The 23,917-nt window shown below is 35.7% G+C and overlaps 1 protein-coding gene across 3 annotated transcripts; it reads right to left on the reverse strand.

Annotated features, from left to right (window-relative positions):
* Positions 1–6,131: 6,131 nt before the first annotated feature.
* On the reverse strand, positions 6,132–13,956 carry LOC137027974 (SLAM family member 5-like). Of its 3 annotated transcripts, none has more exons than XM_067396635.1 (5): positions 13,857–13,956; positions 12,348–12,665; positions 7,044–7,331; positions 6,674–6,793; positions 6,132–6,537 (listed from the first exon to the last, which is right to left on the reverse strand). In XM_067396635.1, exons 1-5 carry the CDS (start codon positions 13,903–13,905, stop codon positions 6,395–6,397), a joined length of 918 nt encoding a protein of 305 aa, XP_067252736.1. In that variant the 5' UTR covers positions 13,906–13,956; the 3' UTR covers positions 6,132–6,394. The 3 variants fall into 3 exon arrangements, with proteins under 3 accessions (XP_067252736.1, XP_067252735.1, XP_067252737.1); XM_067396634.1 differs by having other exon boundaries at positions 6,674–6,796; XM_067396636.1 differs by lacking the exons at positions 6,132–6,537; positions 6,674–6,793 and adding an exon at positions 6,898–6,967.
* Positions 13,957–23,917: the final 9,961 nt, after the last annotated feature.

Genomic DNA, 23,917 nt, shown 5'->3' on the forward strand with positions numbered 1-23,917 from the left:
CCTATAATAACACATTGGCTGATAAATCATCATCCAGCACATGCTAAACTTATATCTAAATATTTTACAGTTTAAAAGTAAACCCAGATTGTTCTTAAGGGGGGCATCCCAGCTAAAAGAATTTTGTTATAAGAACGTTCTCTAAATATTCAGTGTTGGTTCTGGGAACATTAAAAACATCTAGTTTTCTTGATGTTATAGGAACGTTTTTATAAGGTATGATGTTCCTCAAACGTTCTTTCAACTTAATTTTGATCTAAAATTCAACATTCTAGGAACGTTGATTTGTAACATTCCAAGAACATGAAAATGTCCAGTTTTCTTAATGTTAGTAGAATGTTATTTAAAGGTTAGTTTGATGTTCCTGAAACATTCTTTCAATCATTCAAACACCTGCTGTGAACAAACACTGAAAGAAAGAGAAATAAGAACACAAACTACAACTTTCTTCAGCCACAGCCTTAGATGAACTGAAGATAAAAGACATTAAATCTCTGAAGATCTGATTCAACAACTCCACAAACAGCATTACCAGCTTCACTTATTACTAACCAGACTGACTTTATTTCTGTCACACGTCTACAGAAGATCTTACTGAGAATTAACAGAGGTTTAGATGTTGATGTCTTACTGAAAATGTTTAGTTTTGAGGTCACCATCATGGAGATCAGTGTTTGCTTTAATTGAGCTCTTGACCCTTGACATTTGTTGAGTTGCTTTTTTTTATCAGCAATTGCAGGTGTTTTCAAAAATATTTCTGCATTGATAAAGCAAATCAACATGTCTGTTTTAATTACAGAATATGACTGCATTAAAGTGGCTTAAACAACTGCTTTTTTGTTGATTTGCTTACTTTTGGAATTGAAATGAAGAATGTTCTTAAAACTAAATTCTGTTAGCTAGGATGTTCACCCATGTTATATTATTATTTATACTGGATGAAGGAGAATCTTGGAAAGATAAATTCCTGTGTTGAACACTACATGGCGCTCAAGTAGTGTGCATACTGCTTCCTCTAGTGATCAAATGCTATAGCTATTTTAACTTGTAAAGTCCGCCTTCCAACCAAAGGGGGTTCATGTGCCACATACTATGCATAGCAAATATAGCAAAGGAATCGCAGTGGATAAACTTATGCTTGCACTTCACTGAAACCTCAGACTGCCTTGGCACGTTACAGTTAGAGGTGCAGATCTTCACCAGTTCCTCAGTCTGGAGTTTGACACCATCAGGATCCCTCACAGTGAGATTTTCTTTATACAGCTCACTCTGACAACTTTTAGGTTTCAGCTGTCTTTAGCTGTTCAACTGCTGACCAGAAATGCTGATTGTTTGATGGCATAATGAAAATATTTTTCATTTGACATTCTGAATTAATTGAGTTGAATAATAATGTGAATGTTTTATATTTGTATCTTCCATATATGGAAAAAATACTATGGAAGTCAATGGGACTCATCAACAGTTTGGTTACTGACATTCTTCAAAATATCTTCTACTGTGTTCAGCAAAAGAAAGAAATTCATACAAGTATGAAACAACTTGAGGATGAGTAAATGATTTTCAGAACCCTACCACACTGAATTTGAGGTATCTAATCAAACTTTTAATTTTTTCATAAAGTTGGATTTAAATGTGGAAGTTCAGTGGTGTGTCATTCTATTTGTTGTGTGTCAGATCTATTTGTAAACCCCCCGTTTGCTAAAGTGTTAGTTCACCCAAAAATGAAATTTCTGTCATTAAGTATTCACTCACTCCAAAAGTACTCACTCACCCGTAAGACCTTAAGATAAGATAATTAAGATATTTTTGATGAAATTTGAGGGTTTCTGAACTGGCCAATAAGGACTCTGTGTTTGGACATAGAACATGGAAGCCTGCACAGCGTCAACTGCGTATAGATAATGACAGGGGAGAGAAGAAATTGTTGAATAAAGTTGTTATTTTTTGTTTTTGCGCAGAAAAAGTATTCTTGTCCCTTCATAACATTAAGGTTGAACCACTGCAGTCACATGGACTATTTTAATGATGTCTTTACTACCTTTCTGAACCTCAAAAGGTGCAGAGCTAATCTTGGAAAGGAGAATTCTTGTTTTGAACACTAGAGAGTGCTAGTCTTAAGGGGCGGTCACACTACACTTTTCTTTCCATTGACTTTGGCTTTGTCTGAAACCGCCCCCTATACCCTCCTATATTCACCCTTATATGGATGGCTGGATGATTCAGCTGCAGGTGCCTTCTTCTGGTCAGAAACGGGAATTATTCTGGCACGCAACTCTCACAGTGCATTATGGGTATTTTCTAGCTGTTGAGTGCATATTTTGGACACAGAAGTCTAATGTGACAGAGACAGGGGGAAGAAACACACAAAAAACAAACATGGGTATTGTGCCCGATGAAGACCCGATGGTCGAAACATCAATAAAGCTGTTTTGGAGCTGTTATTTTCAGTGAGTGGACATCACACTTCTCTTTTCTATTATTGCTATTTTGTTGTCCTGCACCTGAGCACAATTAGGGTGTTTGGGATGTGCACACATTCTTTGTATTTTTGATTGTATCCACAATTAGCATGACCTTGTTATCCATGATACTGTAATTATACAATTTTTGCAGGTAAAAAGCATGTCTTTTAATTGACATCCATTCAAAATTAATGAAGTTTTCTGGAGGCTCTTAAAACATATTTTCCTTGCTGGAAGAAGTTATATAATAAATTAAGCATAATATAGTACTATGACAAAACGTCAAAATTATGACATACTAAGTCAACATAAATCAAAATTAAGAAATTATTTCGACTTAATTTTGAATTTTTACATCATTTTTTTTCTTTTTAAATCATGATTTTTGACTTTTTAATTAACAAGTTAGTCAATTTAAGTCCTAATTTTGACTTATGTCAGTGTCATAATTTTCTCTTTTTTGTCATGATAATCATTTGCTAAAACATAAAAATGTTTGTTTAAGAACCAGCCTGCATTTCAATGTGTATACTTTACATCCTAAATAGTATGTGAAAATAGTAATATTCAGTACTATTTAGGGCAGATAGGTGGATAGTATGTTTGGGATGCAGGGCTAGTCATCAGCTGCTGTCACACTAAGATATATTGCACAGATCCGGTATATTTATTTATACGCATTTGGTTTTCTCCCATTTTTTACTCAAAACTAACCAACTGTGTTATGTTAATACTCACCATGACAGGTATTTTGACATATTTTGTCTCCATCTCATTGCACAAGAGGAATAAACCTCAAAAGAGAAGTAAATTTGATACTTGCACATACACTCTATAGCCTACTTTCTACACTGTAAAAAAAGAAAAGGTGAGAAAACTTAAAAGTTTAAAGGGATAGTTCACCCAAAAATGAAAATTTGATGTTTATCTGCTTACCTCCAGGGCATCCAAGATGTAGGTGACTTTGTTTCTAGAACACAAATTATGATTTTTAACTCCAACCGCTGCGGTCTGTCAGTCGTATAATGCATGTCAATGGGAACTCTATCTATGAGAGTCAAAAAAACATTCACAGACAAACCCAAATTACACCCTGCGGCTCGTGACGACACATTGACGTCCTAAGACACAAAACGATCGGTTTGTGCGAGAAATAAAGCTCTTTGAAGCTGCACTGAAACTGTAATTTTGACCTTCAACCATCTGGAGGCCATAAAGAGAATAATCCTGGAATCTTTTCATCAAAAATTAATTTCTTTATAAGACTGACTGAAGAAAGAAAGACATGAACATCGTGGATGACATGGGGGTGAGTAAATTATCAGGAAAATTTTATTTGAAAGTGAACTAATCCTTTAAACTACACCAGAGTGCGTACACACCTCACACACCGGATACTCAAAGCAGTTGGACATAGTGGTGTTTTAGAGGTAAAAAATGATATAAATACTGTTCGGTTTCTCACACAAACCGATCGTTTCATGTCTTAGGACGTCAATGTGTCGTCACGAGCCGCAGGGTTTAATTTGGATTTGTCTGTGCGTGTTTTTTTGACTCTTATAGATTGAGTTCCCATTGACACGCATTATACAACTGACAGACGGCAACGGTTGGAGTTAAAAATCATCATTTGTGTTCTACTGAAGAAACAAAGTCACCTACATCTTGGATGCGCTGGGGGTAAGCAGATACACATCACATTTTCATTTTTGGGTGAACTATCCCTTTAAACTTTTAAGTTTTCTCAACTTTTCTTTTTTTACAGTGTATGCATGTTCTTTGTGTGTGTGTGTGTGAATGTAAAGCCTCCTGTCAGCATAACAAATGTACTTCTCTTTGGTGGTTTATATGCTTTAAATAGCAGCTCTTAATGTCAAGCACTTCCCAATCGCATCCATGTTTCCTTGTTGCTTGAACATGTCAATTTAAGCCATAGTGTGATATATAGCAAAATCTCCAATAAATGACACTTTATGTTTTCACCACAATATACATCATCATACCACCCTAATTCTGCTTTATTGAAGAAAAAAAAAGTTAACTATTGATTCTAAGTTTTCATAATTGTGACATATCTTGCATTGCAACTTTTTCAAACAAAAGTTTCTCAGCATTTTTGTTGATGGAAATGGTCTAGTACAGTTTTAATGTAAAAAAAACTATTTTTTATATATATATGCATGATTTGAACTAATGTTTAAGTGATTATGAGCAGATGTAGAGCTGAATTGAGTGCCCTGGACTGACCTGCCTTCAGGTTTGAACATTTATCTTGTGTTCATGGTCTTTTCTGTCAGAATTACTGTCATCTCGTGTTGCCAGTAATGGCACTGAATTATTATTATTTTGTTATTTTTATCACTAAGAGGTCCAGTGGACTTCTTGTTTTTATGTTAACCATCTGTGCTGCAGGATATTTTCTCAGGACTATAACTTCATCTTTTTGCTAGTTTCCGTACTGGTGACGCAATAGATTTTTGGTTCCCCTAAAGTTCCTCAGAATAACTCATATACACTTTGTAATATGTAAAATTTATATATAGAGCAAAAACTGCAGTGTTAAATGAACTCTCCTGGGAGTATATGTGAGACCACACTCACGAGTGTTAAAGTGTTAAAATAAGAGCAGTGTTAAAGTTTATGAGATATTAGGTTACTAATTGAGTGACGATTGACAGTTATTGAATGGAAAAGGAGAAAATCACTATTTAAGTGACCTTTATAGAGATCAGTGTTTGCTTTAGTTGGACTTTGACCCTTGGCACCCCTTTTTAATATTAGATTTTGTTTGGGCTGCTGTAACAAAGCAAAGTTTTTGTGAGCAAAGTTAAAAGATGATCAGATGGTGTTTTATTTGACCTGAATCACTGAACTCATTTAGAGCTCAATCTCTGAGTTAGATTTACATTATTGATTACAGCAGCACTGTGATTCTACAGCACAAGATCAGCTTTATCAATACAATCTGAAGGACTTCTTAAAGGTTGTGATTAAAAAAATCTTTCTTTTAGGCATGATGAAGATGATGAAGATTGTGTAAAGTATCTAATGATGACAGGAACAGGCAGATGAGCTGAAAAACATGAAATAAAGATATAAAGTGTTTATTGCAGCATCAGTGAGTTAGTGAGTGTCTCGTCTCATTCTGACAGTCCTGATCTTCACTTCTGTCTCTACATTTACAAAAGAATCATATTTATCATGAACTTGTCATTTATACGAGCAGCAGAGACGACTATGTTGCAATGATTTAGTCATTTTAATAATCAAGGATCAAAATAATCAAACTGTTGAGATAGATCTACTTCAAAGCTTTACTATCATTTTTACTCTCAAAGCTTTTATCATCATCTATTTCAGTAGATCAGAGTTTAGAGGGACTGAATCTTCCTCAAGATTGAACAGGTCCTGCTCAGTTCTCATCTGACATTTGATGGTGTTTTATTGGCATGACAGATATTTTTCTTCATTTGTGTTTCTAAAGCATTTGCAGCAAATTAAATGAAATATTAATGAATATTCTGGGTTTTGGCCACCAGATGGACCCAAAGTACACAATCACTTCTGAGAAAAAAACATCTGAAAATGCATGAATGTAAATCATATTATAGATTAAAACTCACAATATTCATGATATCTGATCTGTTTTTTATTAAATGCCACAAGATAACATAATCACATTATTTACATTACTGTCAGAAAGAGAAAAAAATACATAAAGAACAAACACACATTTCTATCATACACACCAGTTTTCTATTAATATAGATTTCTAATTCTTTCCAAAATAGTCTTGAGCAGTCATGAGCAAAATAGTTCAGATTTCACAGGTATATTAAATGATGATTTTAAATCTTTCTAAAACATGCTTCACTGATAAATTCAGTGTTTTCTGCTCTGATTCTGTTATTCAGAAGAACAGCAGCTGGTTATCGCTCTGTTTCAGGATGTAGATGTGATTTTGGGACACGTGTGAGAGAGATACATTTACTTCTATTATACTCTTTGAATATTGATTTTCGTGTAGATTTTCTTATCGTTTTGGCCACCAGATGGCCCCAATACACCAGTTCTGATAAGAGAATAGGTAAACACAACTTCGTTTCGCATCACTGAGCAATTAAAGCACACATATTTTCATCTTTACGATTAAAACTCATATATATGTCACAATATTTATGACATCTGTTCTGTTTCCTCCTTTTTACCTCTCGTAGATCTGACGTCATTGACCAGAAGAACAGCAGCAGCCGCAGCAGCCACGCCCATCAGAGCAGTGACGACCAATCGCAGCACAGCTTCGACAGAATCACAATAATGGGTGTGTGCTTCTGAAAAAACAAAAACAAATGAGCAACAATTAAATGAACTGTGATTTTCAACAAGCTGACTTTAGTCTGTCATGAACTCAAAAAAATCACCTTTTATGCTCCACACAAGAAAAAAAAAACATAAGAGGTATTTGATGAAGATGACAGAAGCTCATTCATCATTTCAGGCATCTTGAGTTAAAATGAAGATGTCTTGTTAAAATCAACAAATATTCAAATTCAGTGAATATTATCAGCACTGTTGTACCTGCACATGTGTGACAGAGGTGAGTGATGTCCAGATGTTGAGTCTGGTTGCTGATGGGATTGTTCAGCACACAGCTGTAGGTGTTTTTATCCTGATATTCCACCTCCAGAGGTAGAGAGAGACTGATGCTGAGATCAGACACACTGATGCTGGACAATAAACTGTTTCCTTTGTACCAGGAGAGAGTCACATGACTCACATTCACAGCTGAACACACCAATGAACATGATGATGATGAAGAAGAACATTGTGAACAGTCTCTGCTGATGACAGGAACAGGCAGACAAGCTGAAAAACATGAAAAAATATCAGAAAGTGTTTATTGCAGCATCAGTCAGTGATCTTCACTCCTCTAGACATTTTTAAATATTATTGTTTACACACATGGACAAATATCAGAGAGAAAAATGATTCATCATGATTCATTCATTCATGAAACTCTTGATCAGTCTCTTTCTCACACTGTTGGTCAGTAGTTGATAAACTCCATCATGTTTCATTGTGGTGTTTGAGATGGTCAGAGATCCAGTTTGATGATCTGCATTCAGTGTTTCTGAATCTCCCATCATATAAAATGATTGACATCGGATCCGTTAACAAAGCGTCAAATCTGCGTTAGCCTATACTGTCACATCCATTTCACTGATCTAATACAGATCTAATCCAGGCCCGGAGATTCAGTGGGCGGAGCAACAGTCACAAAACAGATTTGCTTTCCGTATTCTTCAAAAAGCTTATGCTGTGAATGCGGTGCCAGTTTCGTTTTTTTTCCGTAAGTAGAATAGGGAAGGTGTAGGACATACAGCGAAAGCTTTTTGAAGAATACGGAAAGCAGAAGCACGTGCAAGGCGATCATTTGTGTTTATAAAGCATATATAGTTGTATTTTTGTAGAAAATGACTGATGGTTTCTCTAGATAAGACTCTTATTCCTCGTCTGGTATTGTTTAAAGCTCTTTGAAGCTGCACTGAAACTGTAATTTTGACCTTCAACTGTTTGGAGTCCATTGAAGTCCACTATAAGGAGAATAATCCTGGAATGTTTTCATCAAAAACCTTCATTTCTTTTCGACTGAAGAAAGAAAGACATGATCATCTTGGATTATATGTGGGTGAGTAAATTATCAGGAAAATTTTATTTGAAAGTGAACTAATCCTTTAGGAGTTGTGATTAAAAAAATCTTTCTTTTAGGCACAGACAGACATCAAGAATCAGCATCTCAACAACAGTGACCATCAGAAAGCATGTTGCAGTGCATTCTGGGTGTCACCAATCAAAATTCATCCATGCTGCATGGACATTTGGGCCAAATCACCTTAAAGGGTCATGAAACCCCCCTGTTTTACCCTGGTCGTTCACACCTCTGAGCTGCAAAAACTCTGTTAAAATGGGCGTGTAAAGCTCTGGAAAAGTGGGAGTGTAGAGGGGAACAACCAATGAAACACACTCATTATACAGAATAATTAATATTATTATATGAGCACAGAGAGAATGACAACAAACTCCCAAGCACAAGGGAGAAATGTGAAAGAATATTTAATAGGGCTAATAATAGACTACTTTAATTACGTTTACGAGCACTGCAGTCTCAAAATCAGTCTTTTGTCTATCAGAATAATCGTGTCTTCGCGTTCAGATACATGTCTGCAGTGTCCAGTTTGCACATATAATTCATTTGAAGAAGACTTGATGAAATATGTGTGCATAACTACACCGTGCTGGTTAATGTTTGGTGCAGGACAATGTGTGAAATAAAAACTTTAAACACAGATACTTTATTCTGTATGAGCTATGTGTCACGTGGCTAGTGTTATTAAACTCATCGCGGAGCTCCGCGCTGAAACGGATCATATGCGCGCTCCGCGTGTATATCATAACAATCGTATTTTTGATGTGTTCGTATTCAAACTCCAGTTCTGACCGCATCGCGAGCAAAATACAAACAACATACGTGCTGTGCTGAAGGAAGGCAGAAGCAGGCAGAGGAGAATGAGCCACACTTTTGTGACATTTGAATTCTCCGCTGTAATGCGATCTCACGCGAACATATTTTCCAATTGTTCTGGTAGATTACAGCAAAACAATCCACATGCACACAAACCTCTGCTCTGGTCGCAGGAAAACACATTGTGTTGTAGCACTGAGGAAACGAGCACCAACGATATGTCCCTGAATGACAAGAGACCGAGGCGAGAGAAGTGATACTTCCTCATGCATAATACCAAAATTATAATCTTATGCATAATACAGCGCAGTGATTGGATTGAATGTCATGAATATATGTCGAGAATCACTCGAAACGGTCTACGTCAGCATGTTCGACCATGCCCATACTTGGGCCGAAAGTACACGATTACGTCAGATTTTGTGACGTTGCTCCGACTCAGCCTTTCAAACCGGAAGACAGAAATCGCTCTGAAAAATGCAAAAATAACTATTTTTCACTTATGAATAACATTAATGAGTACCTTTAGTGTTTTCTATGATGTGCAGCCTATACATATCTGTTTATATCTCAAAAAATGTGTTTTGGGGTTTCATGACACTTTAAAGTAATCTATGCTGTATTGGCAAGTTGTGAGAAAAGAAACCGGCCCAAGTCCACTGAGCGGATCTGGACCAGAACTTATGAAGCATCTGGGCCAGATCTGGGTAAGATGATTTTTGCTATCTGGGTGAGCATCACATGACACGATGGTGGCGGTTGAGGTCTGTCTTGCAACAAAGGCTGTTACTGGAAAAGAGTCACTGTTTAAAAAAACGTTAATCTAAAAGAAAATATTAATACTTTTAGTTTGAAACTCCCCAAAGTGGATAAAATGTGCTTATCTGGAAGGTCACAGTATTAATATGCAAATCATGGATATATAAAGAGATTCATATGCAGCTGAGAATCAGTATTATATTTCACATACACATAGTATAATATGATATACAGTATATTGATATTTCACATTCACACAGATCTCACAGAGATTTTTTTCTTGTCAAACATTAGCGCTCACTAATTCTGTACTTTATTTCACAGTAAAGCTGTTTCTCATAAAGAGGAAGTTATGGCTCTTCATGGCTCAAGACATACAATCACAAACTCACATTAACCACAAACGTCCAGAGATAAACACATTCTCATGCACATGTTCTCTACACAACAGATGAAACTACATTCACATTATATATCTGAAGATGAAGCCTTCTGTAGATTGAGCCTATAGAAACAATACTGTAAAAATACAGTAAAAACATCACAAAATTAAACATTCTTGCTAACAAGGACAGTAAATCTCTAGCATCAGTCACATGTGTGTCTCTTGAGGTCAGGGCAGTGAGGTTTACACACTCAGATCTTATAGCTTGTCTCTGTTACACGTTAAACCTGCAGCTAAATTAATACATTCTGTCTAGTGAGTTTGTAGTGAGATTAGCACATTATTGATCTGATTGACTGTGAGCTCATACAGCTTTTCTGGGATTGTATTGACTAGATCCTGAGCTCAATAAGGGGAACAGACACACAAGAACAGCCACTGAGTCTCAAGAGCTTCTGGAAGATGTTTGTCTTCAGCTTCTTCATTAAATCTCAGCAGATCAGGTGAAGATGGGAACTAAATATTCCTTTCACACTCATTTAAAGTTTAAAGACACGTGCTGCACCATCTTTTCTCACAACTAACTTCACTTTTCCTTCGTTACAAATCAAAGAACGACTTTAAATCTCAGATTTCAAACCCTGGTGCTCTTCATCTGACTGGTCGTGTCAAATGAGTTATATTCCTCTCACAGCAAGAACTGTCAGATCTGTCTCAGTTCATGAAGATGAGATTCACTGCAGCAGTTCAAGCAGCTGATGGACACAAGATACTGACTGATAGTTTTGATATTGACTCCTGCTCTGTTCAGAGACTCATTATTCATTTCTGCTCATCTCATGTTGATGTTCAGCTCGTGTCTCAGTTGGTGAACTGTTTATGATAATACAAATATTTACACATGGTCAGAAATTAGCTGGAAATAAAAGCAGTTGAATGTGAGGACGTTTGTTTTTTTGCTGAATTTGATCTTAGAGTGACCAGAAGCATTTCCAATGGAGGAGATGATTCAGTGTGTAAAAACTCTTGTGTGGAGATGGTTTAGACACTTCAGTACCCTTACGAAAAACTAGTATACATCAAGTTCATTTGATCAAGTATACTAAAGTAATGTTCAAGTATAATATCAATGTACTAGTAGTAAACTTGTAAGTGTACTATTTTAATACCACTTGGGACTAAATTGGCCCAATTGAAGTATACGTTTAAGTGTACTATAAGTGTAACAGTAGTAAACTTTAACTAGTTCACAGCTACGTTTCTCATTTGTACTGCATCTGTACTAAAAGTGAACTTATACTAGTATACTAGTAGTTTACTATTTTAATACTAGTAGTAGCTACATTTTTAGTATACGAAAGTACACTTTGAAATATACTCTCAGTAAACTGCTAGTTTAGTGCAAGTATACTTTTAAGTTTTCTTTAAGTGAACATGACATCACACTTATAGTTTACTTTTTATATATTATTTTTGCACTTTAAGCATACTTCTATGTTCCTATAGAAGTATGCTTAAAGTGCAAAAATAATATATAAAAAGTAAACTATAAGTGTGATGTCATGTTCACTTACAGAAAACTTAAAAGTATACTTGCACTAAACTAGCAGTTTACTGAGAGTATATTTCAAAGTGTACTTTTGTATACTAAAAATGTAGCTACTACTAGTATTAAAATAGTAAACTACTAGTATACTAGTATAAGTTCACTTTTAGTACAGATGCAGTACAAATGTGAACTAGTTAAAGTTTACTACTGTTACACTTATAGTACACTTAAACATATACTTCAATTGGGCCAATTTAGTCCCAAGCGGTATTAAAATAGTACACTTACAAGTTTACTACTAGTACATTGATATTATACTTACTACATAAAGTATACTTGAACATTACTTTAGTATACTTGATCAAATGAACTTGAAGTATACTAGTTTTTCGTAAGGGTATGCTTGAATGACATTCATTTAGAGTGAGCTTTATGAGTTTGAGATAAAAATTATAACAGAATGAAAAAGTAGCGTGAATTTTCTGAGGAATTACACCAGAAATAAGAGGCCTGTTTCATTGTCAGGCATTTGACATTAAATTACAGTGTCAGTGAGAAATGTGTCAAAGACATTTTTTTCAATTTTGCAGTATTAAGAAGAATTGTCAATAAATATGCAGAATCTGTAATGTAATATAATAGAGTGATCTGTAGTTGTGTACTCACCATAGACAGTAACAGTGAATCTGTATTTATACGATGAGCTCCTGCGGCTGATCTCAACTTCATAATCTCCAGCATGTTCAGTTCTGATGTTCATGATGGTCAGAGATCCAGTTTTAATGTCCGGCTTCAGTCTGTCTCTGAATCTCTCATCAAGATCATCAGGGATGATGATGGTCAATGCAGTGATTTTAGCTATTAGACTCCTGTTAGTTCCAAATATCCACTTTATCGCATCAACTGTCTGTATTTCATTAAGATCAGTCTGTAGAGTGACTGAATCTCCCTCCATCACTGACTTCAGTTCATCAGCAAACACTCCTGAAGAACAAACACAAACAGTCTCTCAGTCACACATATTAAAGTTAAGTTTAATAAAGCTATAACTGAAGTTTGTCATCATTTTAAAATGATTACTTTGGAAAAGTAGAATGACAGAAACTGCAAAAAATAGAAATGTATGAAAATAGAGTTATGACAGTAAATAGATCAGTGTCAGTTTCCTTTTCCTTTTTTATTTATTGACGATGGAACTGAAGTTCATTAGAGCTAAAATAACATTTTACTGCAAAAATATAAACACCTTGAACTTAAAATGGTAAAAACGGACTGAAAGTTCAGCTGCTCTGTTTGGTATTCTAGTGTAACAGGACAATCAGAGAAATACAAATAATTGATGAATAATGATTAAACAAATGCACTAAATCTGTAAGTGTTGTGAAATCTCAAACCAGGATCTGAATACACTTAATATCAAGATCACATTCTTCTGACTGATTTAAATAGTGTGCTATAGATCTGTACTAACATACCAAATAAATACATAAATAAATAAATCAATTTTGCAACTAACCAGAAGACAAAAGCACGAAGATTTTTTTTTAATCATTCTTCCAACAGCTCTGACAGACAGCTCATGACTTCAGTACAGAGACTCTGTAGTGAAATCATGTAGGAACAATTATATTTCTGTCTCTGTGTTTCTGTGAGTGAACATGAGGAGCTTGTTGAGGCTGTAGTTCAGTTTCTCATTAGTGATACAGTTTTTTCTCTGGGCTGAGCCTTTGTGTTTATCATGTGGTGTTGATATCAGACAGCAAACAAAAAACTGTTACAATGAAAGAACTAAACTGTATATGTTTTTTATTATTTCTCTCTGAATATACAATTGTTCTGTTGCTCTTCTAAATGACTAAGTAAACTGCCATGATTTTACTTTTGATGTGGTATAAATTAGACATGCTCTGTCCCAAATGGCTCATAATGTGGATGTGTGATCTGCTATCCTTCAGTCACACGTTCATGCTTAATATGAGTTTTTTTGGTCACAATGAAAGTGTATTCATTATTGAGTGTACATGTGTGATTTGTGTGTGTGTTTGTAGCATAATTAATGCATGATATGAATCTGTTTTTTCAGAGGAAGAGATTTTTTAATTTCTTGCTTTAGTTGCTCTTGCCCTCTTAACTTTAATGTGTTTCTAGGAATAATTATGACAATAAATGACTTACCAACCAGACAGCAACAGCAAAAAATAAATGCGTGAAACATTTTCTTCATCAATTCAGTGATCTGAAATAGTTTCAGTGTGAAATCCTGTGAGTGTCTGCAGTAAAGATGTGTGGAGAACAAGCTGCTGACAGTGTTAACTATTTACTAACTTCCTCCAGACTGAATTAGACCACGCCCCCACCTCAACCACACCCTCTCTCCAAAACCCCGCCCCCAATGTTGTGTTTGTATGTTTGTGCATCATAAGTGTAAAAGTTTATGAAAAAAACGTGATGATGTCAGATCTTTTAAAGATGATTTTTAGCAGTTGGTTTATTATGAAAAGATCTACAAAGAGCTGAATTTGCCTAAATAATAATGACATAAAATCTTCATATTTATGCCTTTAAATAGGGCACTATTTTAAGGGGACAGTCATTTGTAGTGTCCAAAATCATAGTGGATGTTATTGAGTGAACTCATTCAATCCCATAATGCACCACAACAGAGTGTACAACTAATGTTGCCCTCATCTGCTAATGGACATTTCGTACTTCCCACTTCTGAAGTCGAGATTAAGAGCTCATCTCAGACTTGATAGGGCGCAAGTTTAACTAGGAAACTCATATTTACGATAATTTTGATAATTCAAAAAGCTTATGCTGTATGTCCTGCACCTTCCCTATTCAACTTGTGGAACGAATGCAGCGTCAGTTCCATTTTTTCCGTAAGTTGAATAGGAAAGCGTAGGAAGTACAGCGTAAACTTTTTAAAGAATATGGAAGGTGGAACCACATGCAAGGCGATCATTTGTGTTTATACAGTTGGCATAGTTTATACAGTTTATACAGTAAGCATATACAGTTGCTGGGGTTTTTTTCGAAAATGACTGATCGTTTCTGTCATGATCATGAGTTGGAGTGCCCCGTTTAGCCACCAGAGGGCACTCCAACATGGACTATTGTTCACCTTAAACTACATTACCCATACTCACCTCCTGGACTCATTATCCCATGTCATTGCACCCAGCTGTTTTGTGTTTCCTCATTAGTGTCCGTTTATTTAGTCTCAGTTGTTTCTACCTTGTTTGTTGGTTCGTTGTTTTGTTACGTGCACTTTTGTATTCCTGGCTTTCTGTTATGTGGACTGTTTCTTGGATTTTGACCCTTGCCTGTTCTCTGGATTTCGACTTTAGATTACCCAATAAAGCTGCGATTGGATTCTAACATCTTGTTTTTGTGCATCCGTGACAGTTTCGCTAGATGAGACCCTTTTTCGTCTGGTTTCGTTTAAAGCTCTTTGAAGCTGCACTGAAACTGTCATTTTGACCTTCAACTGTTTGGGCTCCATTGAAGTCCACTATAAGGAGAATAATCCTGGAATGTTTTCATCAAAAACCTTAATTTCTTTCTGAAGAAAGAAAGACATGAACATCTTGGATGACATGGGGGTGAGTAAATTATCAGGAAAAGTTTATTTGAAAGTGGACTAATCCTTTAAACTACGCCAGAGCGGGTACACACCTCACACACCGGATACTCAAAGCAGTTGGACATAGTGGTGTATTAGAGGTTAAAAATTATATAAATACTGTTCAGTTTCTCGCACAAACCGATCGTTTTGTGTCTTAGGACATCAATGTGTCGTCACAAGCCGCAGGGTTTAATTTGGATTTGTCTGTGCGTGTTTTTTTTTTTTTTTTTTTTTTTTAATATTATAGATTGTGTTCCCATTCACTCGCATTATAAGACTGACAGACGGCAACGGTTGGAGTTAAAAATCATCATTTGAGTTCTGCTGAAGAAACAAAGTCACCTACATCTTGGATGCCCTGGGGGTAAGCAGATAAACATCACATTTTCATTTTTTTGGTGAACTATCCCTTTAAACTTTTAAGTTTTCTCAACTTTTCATTTTTTACAGTGTATGCATGTTCTGTGTGTGTGTGTGTGTGTGTGTGTGTGTGTGTGAATGTAAAGCCTCCTGTCAGCATAGCGAATTTACTTCTCTTTGGTGGTTTATATGCTTTAAATAGCAGCTCTTAACGTCAAGCACTTCCCAATCGCATCCATGTTTCCTTGTTGCTCTAAAGTGTCAATAACTTTCAGCTATAGTGTGCTGTGCAGATACATGTACATTGTGTGATATATAGCAAAATCTCCAATAACTGACACTTTACAATATACATCATCATACCGCCCAGATCTAATTCTGCTTTATTGAAGAAAAAAAGAGCTGACTCCAATTTTATTTAATAATTGTGACTTTATATCTTGCATTGCAACTTTATTTGAAGTTTCTTTTTTGTTGATGGAAATAGTTTAGTGCAGTTTTAATGTAAAAATATATATATAGTTTGCTACCATTTTTGCATGATTTGAATTAATGTTTAAGTGATTATGAGCAGATGTAGAGCTGAATTGAGTGCCCTGGACTGACCTGCCTTCAGGTTTGAACATTTATCTTGTGTTCATGGTCTTTCCTGTCAGAATTACGGTCATCTTGTGTTGGCAGTAATGGCACTGAATTGTAATTATTTTGTTGTTTTTATCACTAAGAGGTCCAGTGGACTTCTTGTTTTTATGTTAACCATCTGTGCTGCAGAATATTTTCTCAGTACTATAACTTCATCTTTTTGCTAGTTTCTGTACTGGTGACGCAATAGATCTTTGGTTCCCCTAAAGTTTCTCAGAATAACTCAGATTTAATTCCAAAAATAAGCCTGTATATCACTTTGTAATATGTAACATTTATATATAGAGCAAAAACTGCAGTGTTAAATGAACTCTCCTGGGAGTATATGTGAGACCACACTCACGAGTGTTAAAGTGTTAAAATAAGAGCAGTGTTAAAGTTTATGAAATATTAGGTTACTAATTGAGTGACGATTGACCATTATTGAATGGAAGAGAAAAGGAGAAAATGACTATTTTAAGTCACCTTTATAGAGATCAGTGTTTGCTTTAGTTGGCTCTTGGCCCTTGACCACCTTTTTTAATAATAGATTTTCTTTGGGCTGCTGTAACAGCTAGTCAAGCAAAGAGAAAAAATGATCAGGTGGTGTTGGTTATGTTTTCACATAATCATTATTTGATCTGAATCACTGAACTCATTTAGAGCCCAATCTCTGAGTTAGATTTACATTATTGATTACAGCAGCACTGTGATTCTGCAGCACAAGATCAGCTTTATCAATATAATCTGAAGAATTTCACAAAAGTTGTGATTAGAAAAATCTTTCTTTTAAGCATGAGGATGAAGATGATGAAGAATATTGTGAACAGTCTCTGCTGATGACAGGAACAGACAGACGAGCTGAAATACATGAAATAAAGATATAAAGTGTTTATTGCAGCATCAGTGAGTTAGTGAGTGTCTCGTCTCATTCTGACAGTCCTGGGTTCTCATTTATAAAGCTTGGTGTAGATTTCATCGTAAAAGTGTGGGTACGCCCAAAATCTAGATTCTGTGTACGCACAAAAAAAAAAAAAATCAGATTTATAAAACCATGCGTACGCCAGAACCTGCGCACAAATCCCTTTATAAATCCCAGTCAGTGGAAGATTGTGTGTACGTGCATCACTATGGAATTACATTTGTGCCACAATTTTGCGCACGCAAGATCATATTTTGAGCGCACAAAAGGGCATTTTGCACGCGCGTGAACTGAGTTTTTTATGGAGAAATGTTCGTCTCGCAAATAAAAATATTTTTTGAGCGAACGAAAATCAATTTTGCATTTAAAAGAAGTTTATTTGGATGTGCGCAGATGTTCTCTTTCGCGTGTGCAACGTTTCACTTGCTTGCTCTCCTCATACCCACACTGAGTGCTCTCAATCGCCGATGGCTCGCGTGCTCAACACAACAGAGCGTTACAATGTGCCACAATTCCAGCCAATCAGAGATGAGGCTGCTAAATTCTGATTGGCTGGCTTGACAACCAATCACAAGACTCCCTGCTTTACCGACAGAGGAAGAGGAAAAATACATGGTGGAAGAGGCTTTTGTTCAATGGCTTGAACACTATCAAAGTCCCTTTAGGTCTAAAGTCTTTGATACTATTTATTTTCAAGTTCAGATGTCTACTACTCGAAGTAGATTATTTATTTATTTATTTTAATCAAAATCATATCGTATTATTACATAAAGGCATGTCCCAGTGTTTCCTACACCTCAGTTAAATGGTAAGTAACTTCTTACTGAACTGCAGTTTATGTAATTAGATGGACAGACTTTTGCCCGTTTAATTAATTAAGAGTGTAAGCAAGGTACAGTACTTGCCTCTGGATATTTAAAAATAAAACATATCAAATAAATGCAGAAATGCAATGTAATAACAGTAAAGTAATTATCAAAATACTTCACACTATTTAGGATGGATAGTATGCACATTGGGATGCAGGCTTGTTCTCCCTGTGCCAAACAAACAAAAAAATATATATAATTATGTGGGTAACAATGACATATATGCACATATAATAGTAAGTTTGTGGGTCGCACACCCAAGATTTATACTGATATATTTGCATATATGTCATTGTTACCCACATAATTATATATATTTTTTTTGTTTGTTTGTTTGTTTGGCACAGGGAGATCAAGCCTGCATCCCAATGTGCATACTATCCATCCTAAATAGTGTGAAGTATTTTGATAATTACTTTACTGTTATTACATTGCATTTCTGCATTTATTTGATATGTTTTATTTTAAAATATATTAACTAATTAAAAGGGCAAAAGTCTGTCCATCTACATGTCTGAAAGCATGTAACATTAGAGACCCCCGCTCAGTCACTTTCCACTAATTACATAACCTGCAGTTCAGTAAGAAGTTAACTAACTGTTAATTGACTATATTCATGGCTACTTCCTGGTTGTGGTTAAGCCAGCTCAGGCATTTCCGGTGAACTGTTAGATGTTCATTCTGTAGTCGCTGTACACTCTAAAAACTAATTCAGGGGACCTTTAGTCATTACTTAAATATATATATTGTTGTGAAATAAAAAATCAAGTTCTGAAATGCTGTTAGACTTTTTACTTTTAATTGTTATTTTATTGAGCTTGGATGACACACAAATTATGCCTATTGATTCGATATACTATCATGACTTGTCCTAGTTTAACATTTTCAGTTAATCAAAAAAATTATTTAATTTTAAGTTCTGTTAATGTAAAATACAATATGATGACGTGTAAACGTGTTTCATTGTTTTGAGTTGTATGAACACTTCTTTTAACTGGGCTGGGATTTCCCATCATGCTTTGCCCATGGCACTTGAAAGGGAGAGTAAATGCTAAAATTAAGTGTTATATAATGTTTTTTGCACAAGATTAATGGTAAGGAAGATTTAGCAGTAATTAGTGTGTTGTTATGCTAATTTAGAAGAGTTAATGTGGGTTTTTAGAGAGTTACCATCATGGTGACAAGCGGTGCTTGGTAAGATCATGTTACTTAGAAATGCCACTTTATTGTGTCCAAAAAGTGTTTTCACCTTACTTAAGACATTATGTTGGATCAATTTAATAGTTGCATTCATATTGACGATTATTATGTTCATGTTACTTAGAAATGAGTTTTTATTGTGGCAAAAAAAAAACGTCTTCACCTTACTTAAAACATTATGTTGGATCAACTCAAAATATTGCTTTGAATTAATGTAATTCTCCCAATTGGCTTTAGTTAAAAATTCTAGTGGAAAACGTTAACATATTTTTTTTTTGTTGAACCAATGTTTTATTTTTTAGAGTGTACATCAACATAAAACCATCAATGATTGACTTTTTAATGTTGCATTCATATTTTAATGCAGTTATCACATATACCTAATTTGTATTGTTTTATTGATTGCAATAAAGACAAAGCTATTGGGACCATTTAAAAATGACATGTCTGTAATTAGACACGCACACACGCACATAATTTTCCAGCACTTCTTATTTTTAATGTGATGACCACAAACATTACTTGTTCATCCTTCTGAGATTGTCCCCATTGTAAAAACCAAACGTTTCAAAATGTAGAAAATTCAACATTTGATAAACTTATTTTAAAATAAAAAACACAATAATTACCACTTTAACCAGCAGGTGGCGGCAGAGTAGCATTTATTTGTACATATATTTCACTTTGTTTTTTTTTTTTTAAATATTAAATTCTAAACATTAATATTAAACATTATAAAATAACTAGGTTTAAAAATACATTTTGTCAAAATGGAGTATTAAATACTCATAACATTTTATGAAAAACAATAACTTTTCTTGTGAATGAATTAGGCTACACAACAGCTGTCAGTCAGTGCAGCACAAGATCAATGATTTCAGCACACTTGTAAAAACCATATGTAAAAATGTAAAAACACACACTTTATTCAATTAATCTAACTAAAGTGCACAATATTTAATTTTTGATGCTTTTTTTTTCACACAAAGTGTGAAAACTGATGGTCGAATTGAATTTAGCCGAGGAGGAACACTGAGGTACGTCTTTATTTATTTATTTATTTATTATCATTTCTCACGTTCGAATAACTAAATTAATGCTATGACTATTTAAGTGACTATATTCTGATTATAAACTAAGTATTACTGATGCTCAACACACCAGCAAATGACATCTCACCGGATGTTTTCGAGCGGGCTTATTATTGCGGAAGTTTTAAAGAACGCTCCATTGTATATAGTCAGTTGAGGTGTGGGGAAACTCTGGAACATGCCATTATGTAACAATACGATATGATTTTGATTAAAAAATTAATAATAATAATAATAATGGTAGACATCTGAACTTGAAAATAAATAGTATCAAAGACTTTAGACCTAAAGGGACTTTGATAGTGTTCAAGCCATTGAACAAAAGCCTCTTCCACCATGTATTTTTCCTCTTCCTCTGTCGGTAAAGCAGGGAGTCTTGTGATTGGTTGTCAAGCCAGCCAATCAGAATTTAGCAGCCTCATCTCTGATTGGCTGGAATTGTGGCACATTGTAACGCTCTGTTGTGTTGAGCACGCGAGCCATCGGCGATTGAGAGCACTCAGTGTGGGTATGAGGAGAGCAAGCAAGTGAAACGTTGCACACGCAAAAGAGAACATCTGCGCACATCCAAATAAACTTCTTTTAAATGCAAAATTGATTTTCCTTCGCTCAAAAAACTTTTTTATTTGCGAGACGAACATTTCTCCGCAAAACTCAGTTCACGCACGTGCGAAATGCCCTTTAGCGCGCTCAAAATATGATCTTGCGTGCACAGAATTGTGGCACAAATGTAATTCCATACATCTCCACCCTGTCTCCTCCCCAAAATCACCATATATGGAGCTAATAATGCCTAGTTTTACTATGCATAACCTCATCTGCATATCATTTCCATGCACGTTCCCATCCACGTGACACCACGGTTAACCCGTCAAGGCATCAAGACATTAGAAAATATTAAATATGGACTATAAATGCAATTTGTGCATTACACCACATTGATAAAAATCATCCAACATCCTCTTTATGTTTTAGAATAAATATATCAAAATATCCATTAATACAAAATTGTATAAAATACTTCAGATAAAGGTTGATTTATTCATTTCCACATTCATTTCCAATATTTTTTAATAGTTTAAAACAATTCGAATTAAATTTATGCAGTTTTGCTGATATAGTGAACATATCTTTTAGGAAGTTTATAGGCTATTTTTAGTGTAAACGTATAGGCTAGGCCTTCTTATTTATTGCAGTGTAATCGTCTGTCTTCCCACACAGCAGGGGACTCCTAGGCGGCAGGGCCGGGTCTAGGGGGGGGCTAGGGGGGGCATTGCCCCCCCAGAATTTCCTTGTGCCCCCCCAGAAATGTGCAGCCAACAATAAAAATGAATAGGCATACATAAACATTAAAAACGTCTTATCTATTGAATAAGGATCGGCCACTTTATTCACAGAAAAAAAGTGAATATTATGCTTATAATGATATTTAATCTCACAAAAATGGACTTAAAATCCAAAAACATGCGAACTGGGAAGTAACGAACATTAATCAGAAAACACGTCAGTGTACACCTAATCTTCAAGCAAGTAGCCTAAAAAATATCACAATGACGATCACACCTGCATCAGCCGAACATATTTTCTGCATACTGAGATAGCTGTCAGCGAACATTTCCTCAGTAATTTCGTTAACAATGAATAATTCGAACATTATATCCAGGGGCGGCACTAGGGGTGGGTTAAGGGGGCTGGAGCCCCAAATGTTTTTCCAAAAGCCCCAAATCTTTCAGGTTTGAGGTTTCTGTGCTGCGTGTTTTAAAGAGAAGTGCGCACATTTACTCACGCGATCAGCTGGTGATATCAAAATAAAAGCGCAAGGGTTTATCTTAGAAATTAGTACAAAAGTATTGTAATTTCCCTGTTGTGTAAAGTAACTAATAAAAATTGTAATTTATATTAGAGTGCATTTGTTACAATACTGTCATATGAATAATTATATAGGCCTAAAACATTATATTATTGTAATAATTGTTTGGCATCCTAAAATACAATGTAGACTGAGACTCTATATCACAACTAAAAAGATGTTTGAGCCCTCTTTCATGACCAGGTACAAGTCAATGCTGTTTCTTTGGTCAATTTGCACTCTGTACATGGGTTGAAGCTCTCAGTTTTGAGCTTCCAAAGTGCACCAGATTGATGCATTTAACCTTAAAATACACAAAAATTTCTTCCGGGGGGGTATGCCCCCGGACCCCCCTAGATGATGTACACCCAACATAGTTTTACTAATTCCACTAGGATATAATGTACATTTTATGAACTTTAACAAAGAATGCAACAAAAAGTTAGCTATGAATATTAGCCTAGAAAATGCTGCCCTACCAAAATTTGTGATTGCCCCCCCAGTCCAGCAAGCCTAGTACCGGGCCTGCTAGGCGGATCCGCATTCAAGTCGCCAAACCCGCGTGACTGTCACATCCGTTTTGACGCCGCCCAGAGGATCAGATCCGCATCCGGGCGGCACCATAAATTCTTCTGTCAATCAGCGGATCCTGAGCGGACCCATGTCGGATCCGCGGACGCGCACGCGCCTTTACTGTAACGGTTGTATCAATTTGCGGGTCCCAAACGGACCCGCCGCGGAGGTAAGGTTTTAATCGCGGATGCGGAGCGGATGCAGCGCGGAGCCAAGGCGGGTCCGTGATCCGCCTTCGTTGCGGATCCGTCACTGCGAGCAAGTGGACTCCGATACGGGTCCGTTCGCGGCAGAGGTGGAAAGTCCAGGGCTCAGAAAGTAAAAGTCCTGCCATATTTTTTTTCCCACCCGCTGAAACAGTGTTAAAGTTAATGAGATAATTAAGTGATAAATTGAGTGATGATTGAGCATTATTGAAGACACCTGGTGATAACAAGCAGAATCACCAAAGGAGAAAAATCACAATTTTTAAGCCACCATCGTGGAGATGAGTGTTTACTTTAGTTGGGCTCTTGACCCTTCACTTTTTACTATTCGAATTTGTTTGGGCTGCTGTAACTGAGTTATAACAGCCAGACAAGCAAAAAGAAAAGATGATCAGGTGTTGTTGGTTATGTTTTTACATGATCATTATTTGGTCTAAATCACTGAACTCATTTAGAGCCCAATCTCTGAGTTAGATTCACATTATTGATTACAGCAGCACTGTGATTCTACAGCAGAAGATCAGCTTTATCAATATAATCTGAGGGATTTCTTAAAAGTTGTTCTCTTCAAAAAAAAAAAAAATTTGTTCTATTAGGCACACACAGACATCAAGAATCAGCCTGTGAATCTCAACGACGGTGACAAGCAACATATTCTGATCAACAGATCAACTCTGAACATTAGAAAACAAGCTACTAAAAAGTCGCATAAACGGAACAAAATAAAATATGAGAATAAAGGAAATTACTAAGACAATTCAGCTCATAATTTATTCATGCAGCAATGCATGATGGGAGCCATGGATGAATTTTGATTGGTGGCTCCCAGAATGCACTGCAACATGCTTTTTGATGGCCACCACTGTTGAGATTCACAGGCTGATTCTTGATATCTGTGTGTCTACAACATGAGAGAG

The sequence above is a fragment of the Chanodichthys erythropterus genome, chromosome 10 (genome assembly GCF_024489055.1).
Source record: "Chanodichthys erythropterus isolate Z2021 chromosome 10, ASM2448905v1, whole genome shotgun sequence".
Classification (NCBI taxonomy): domain Eukaryota; kingdom Metazoa; phylum Chordata; class Actinopteri; order Cypriniformes; family Xenocyprididae; genus Chanodichthys; species Chanodichthys erythropterus.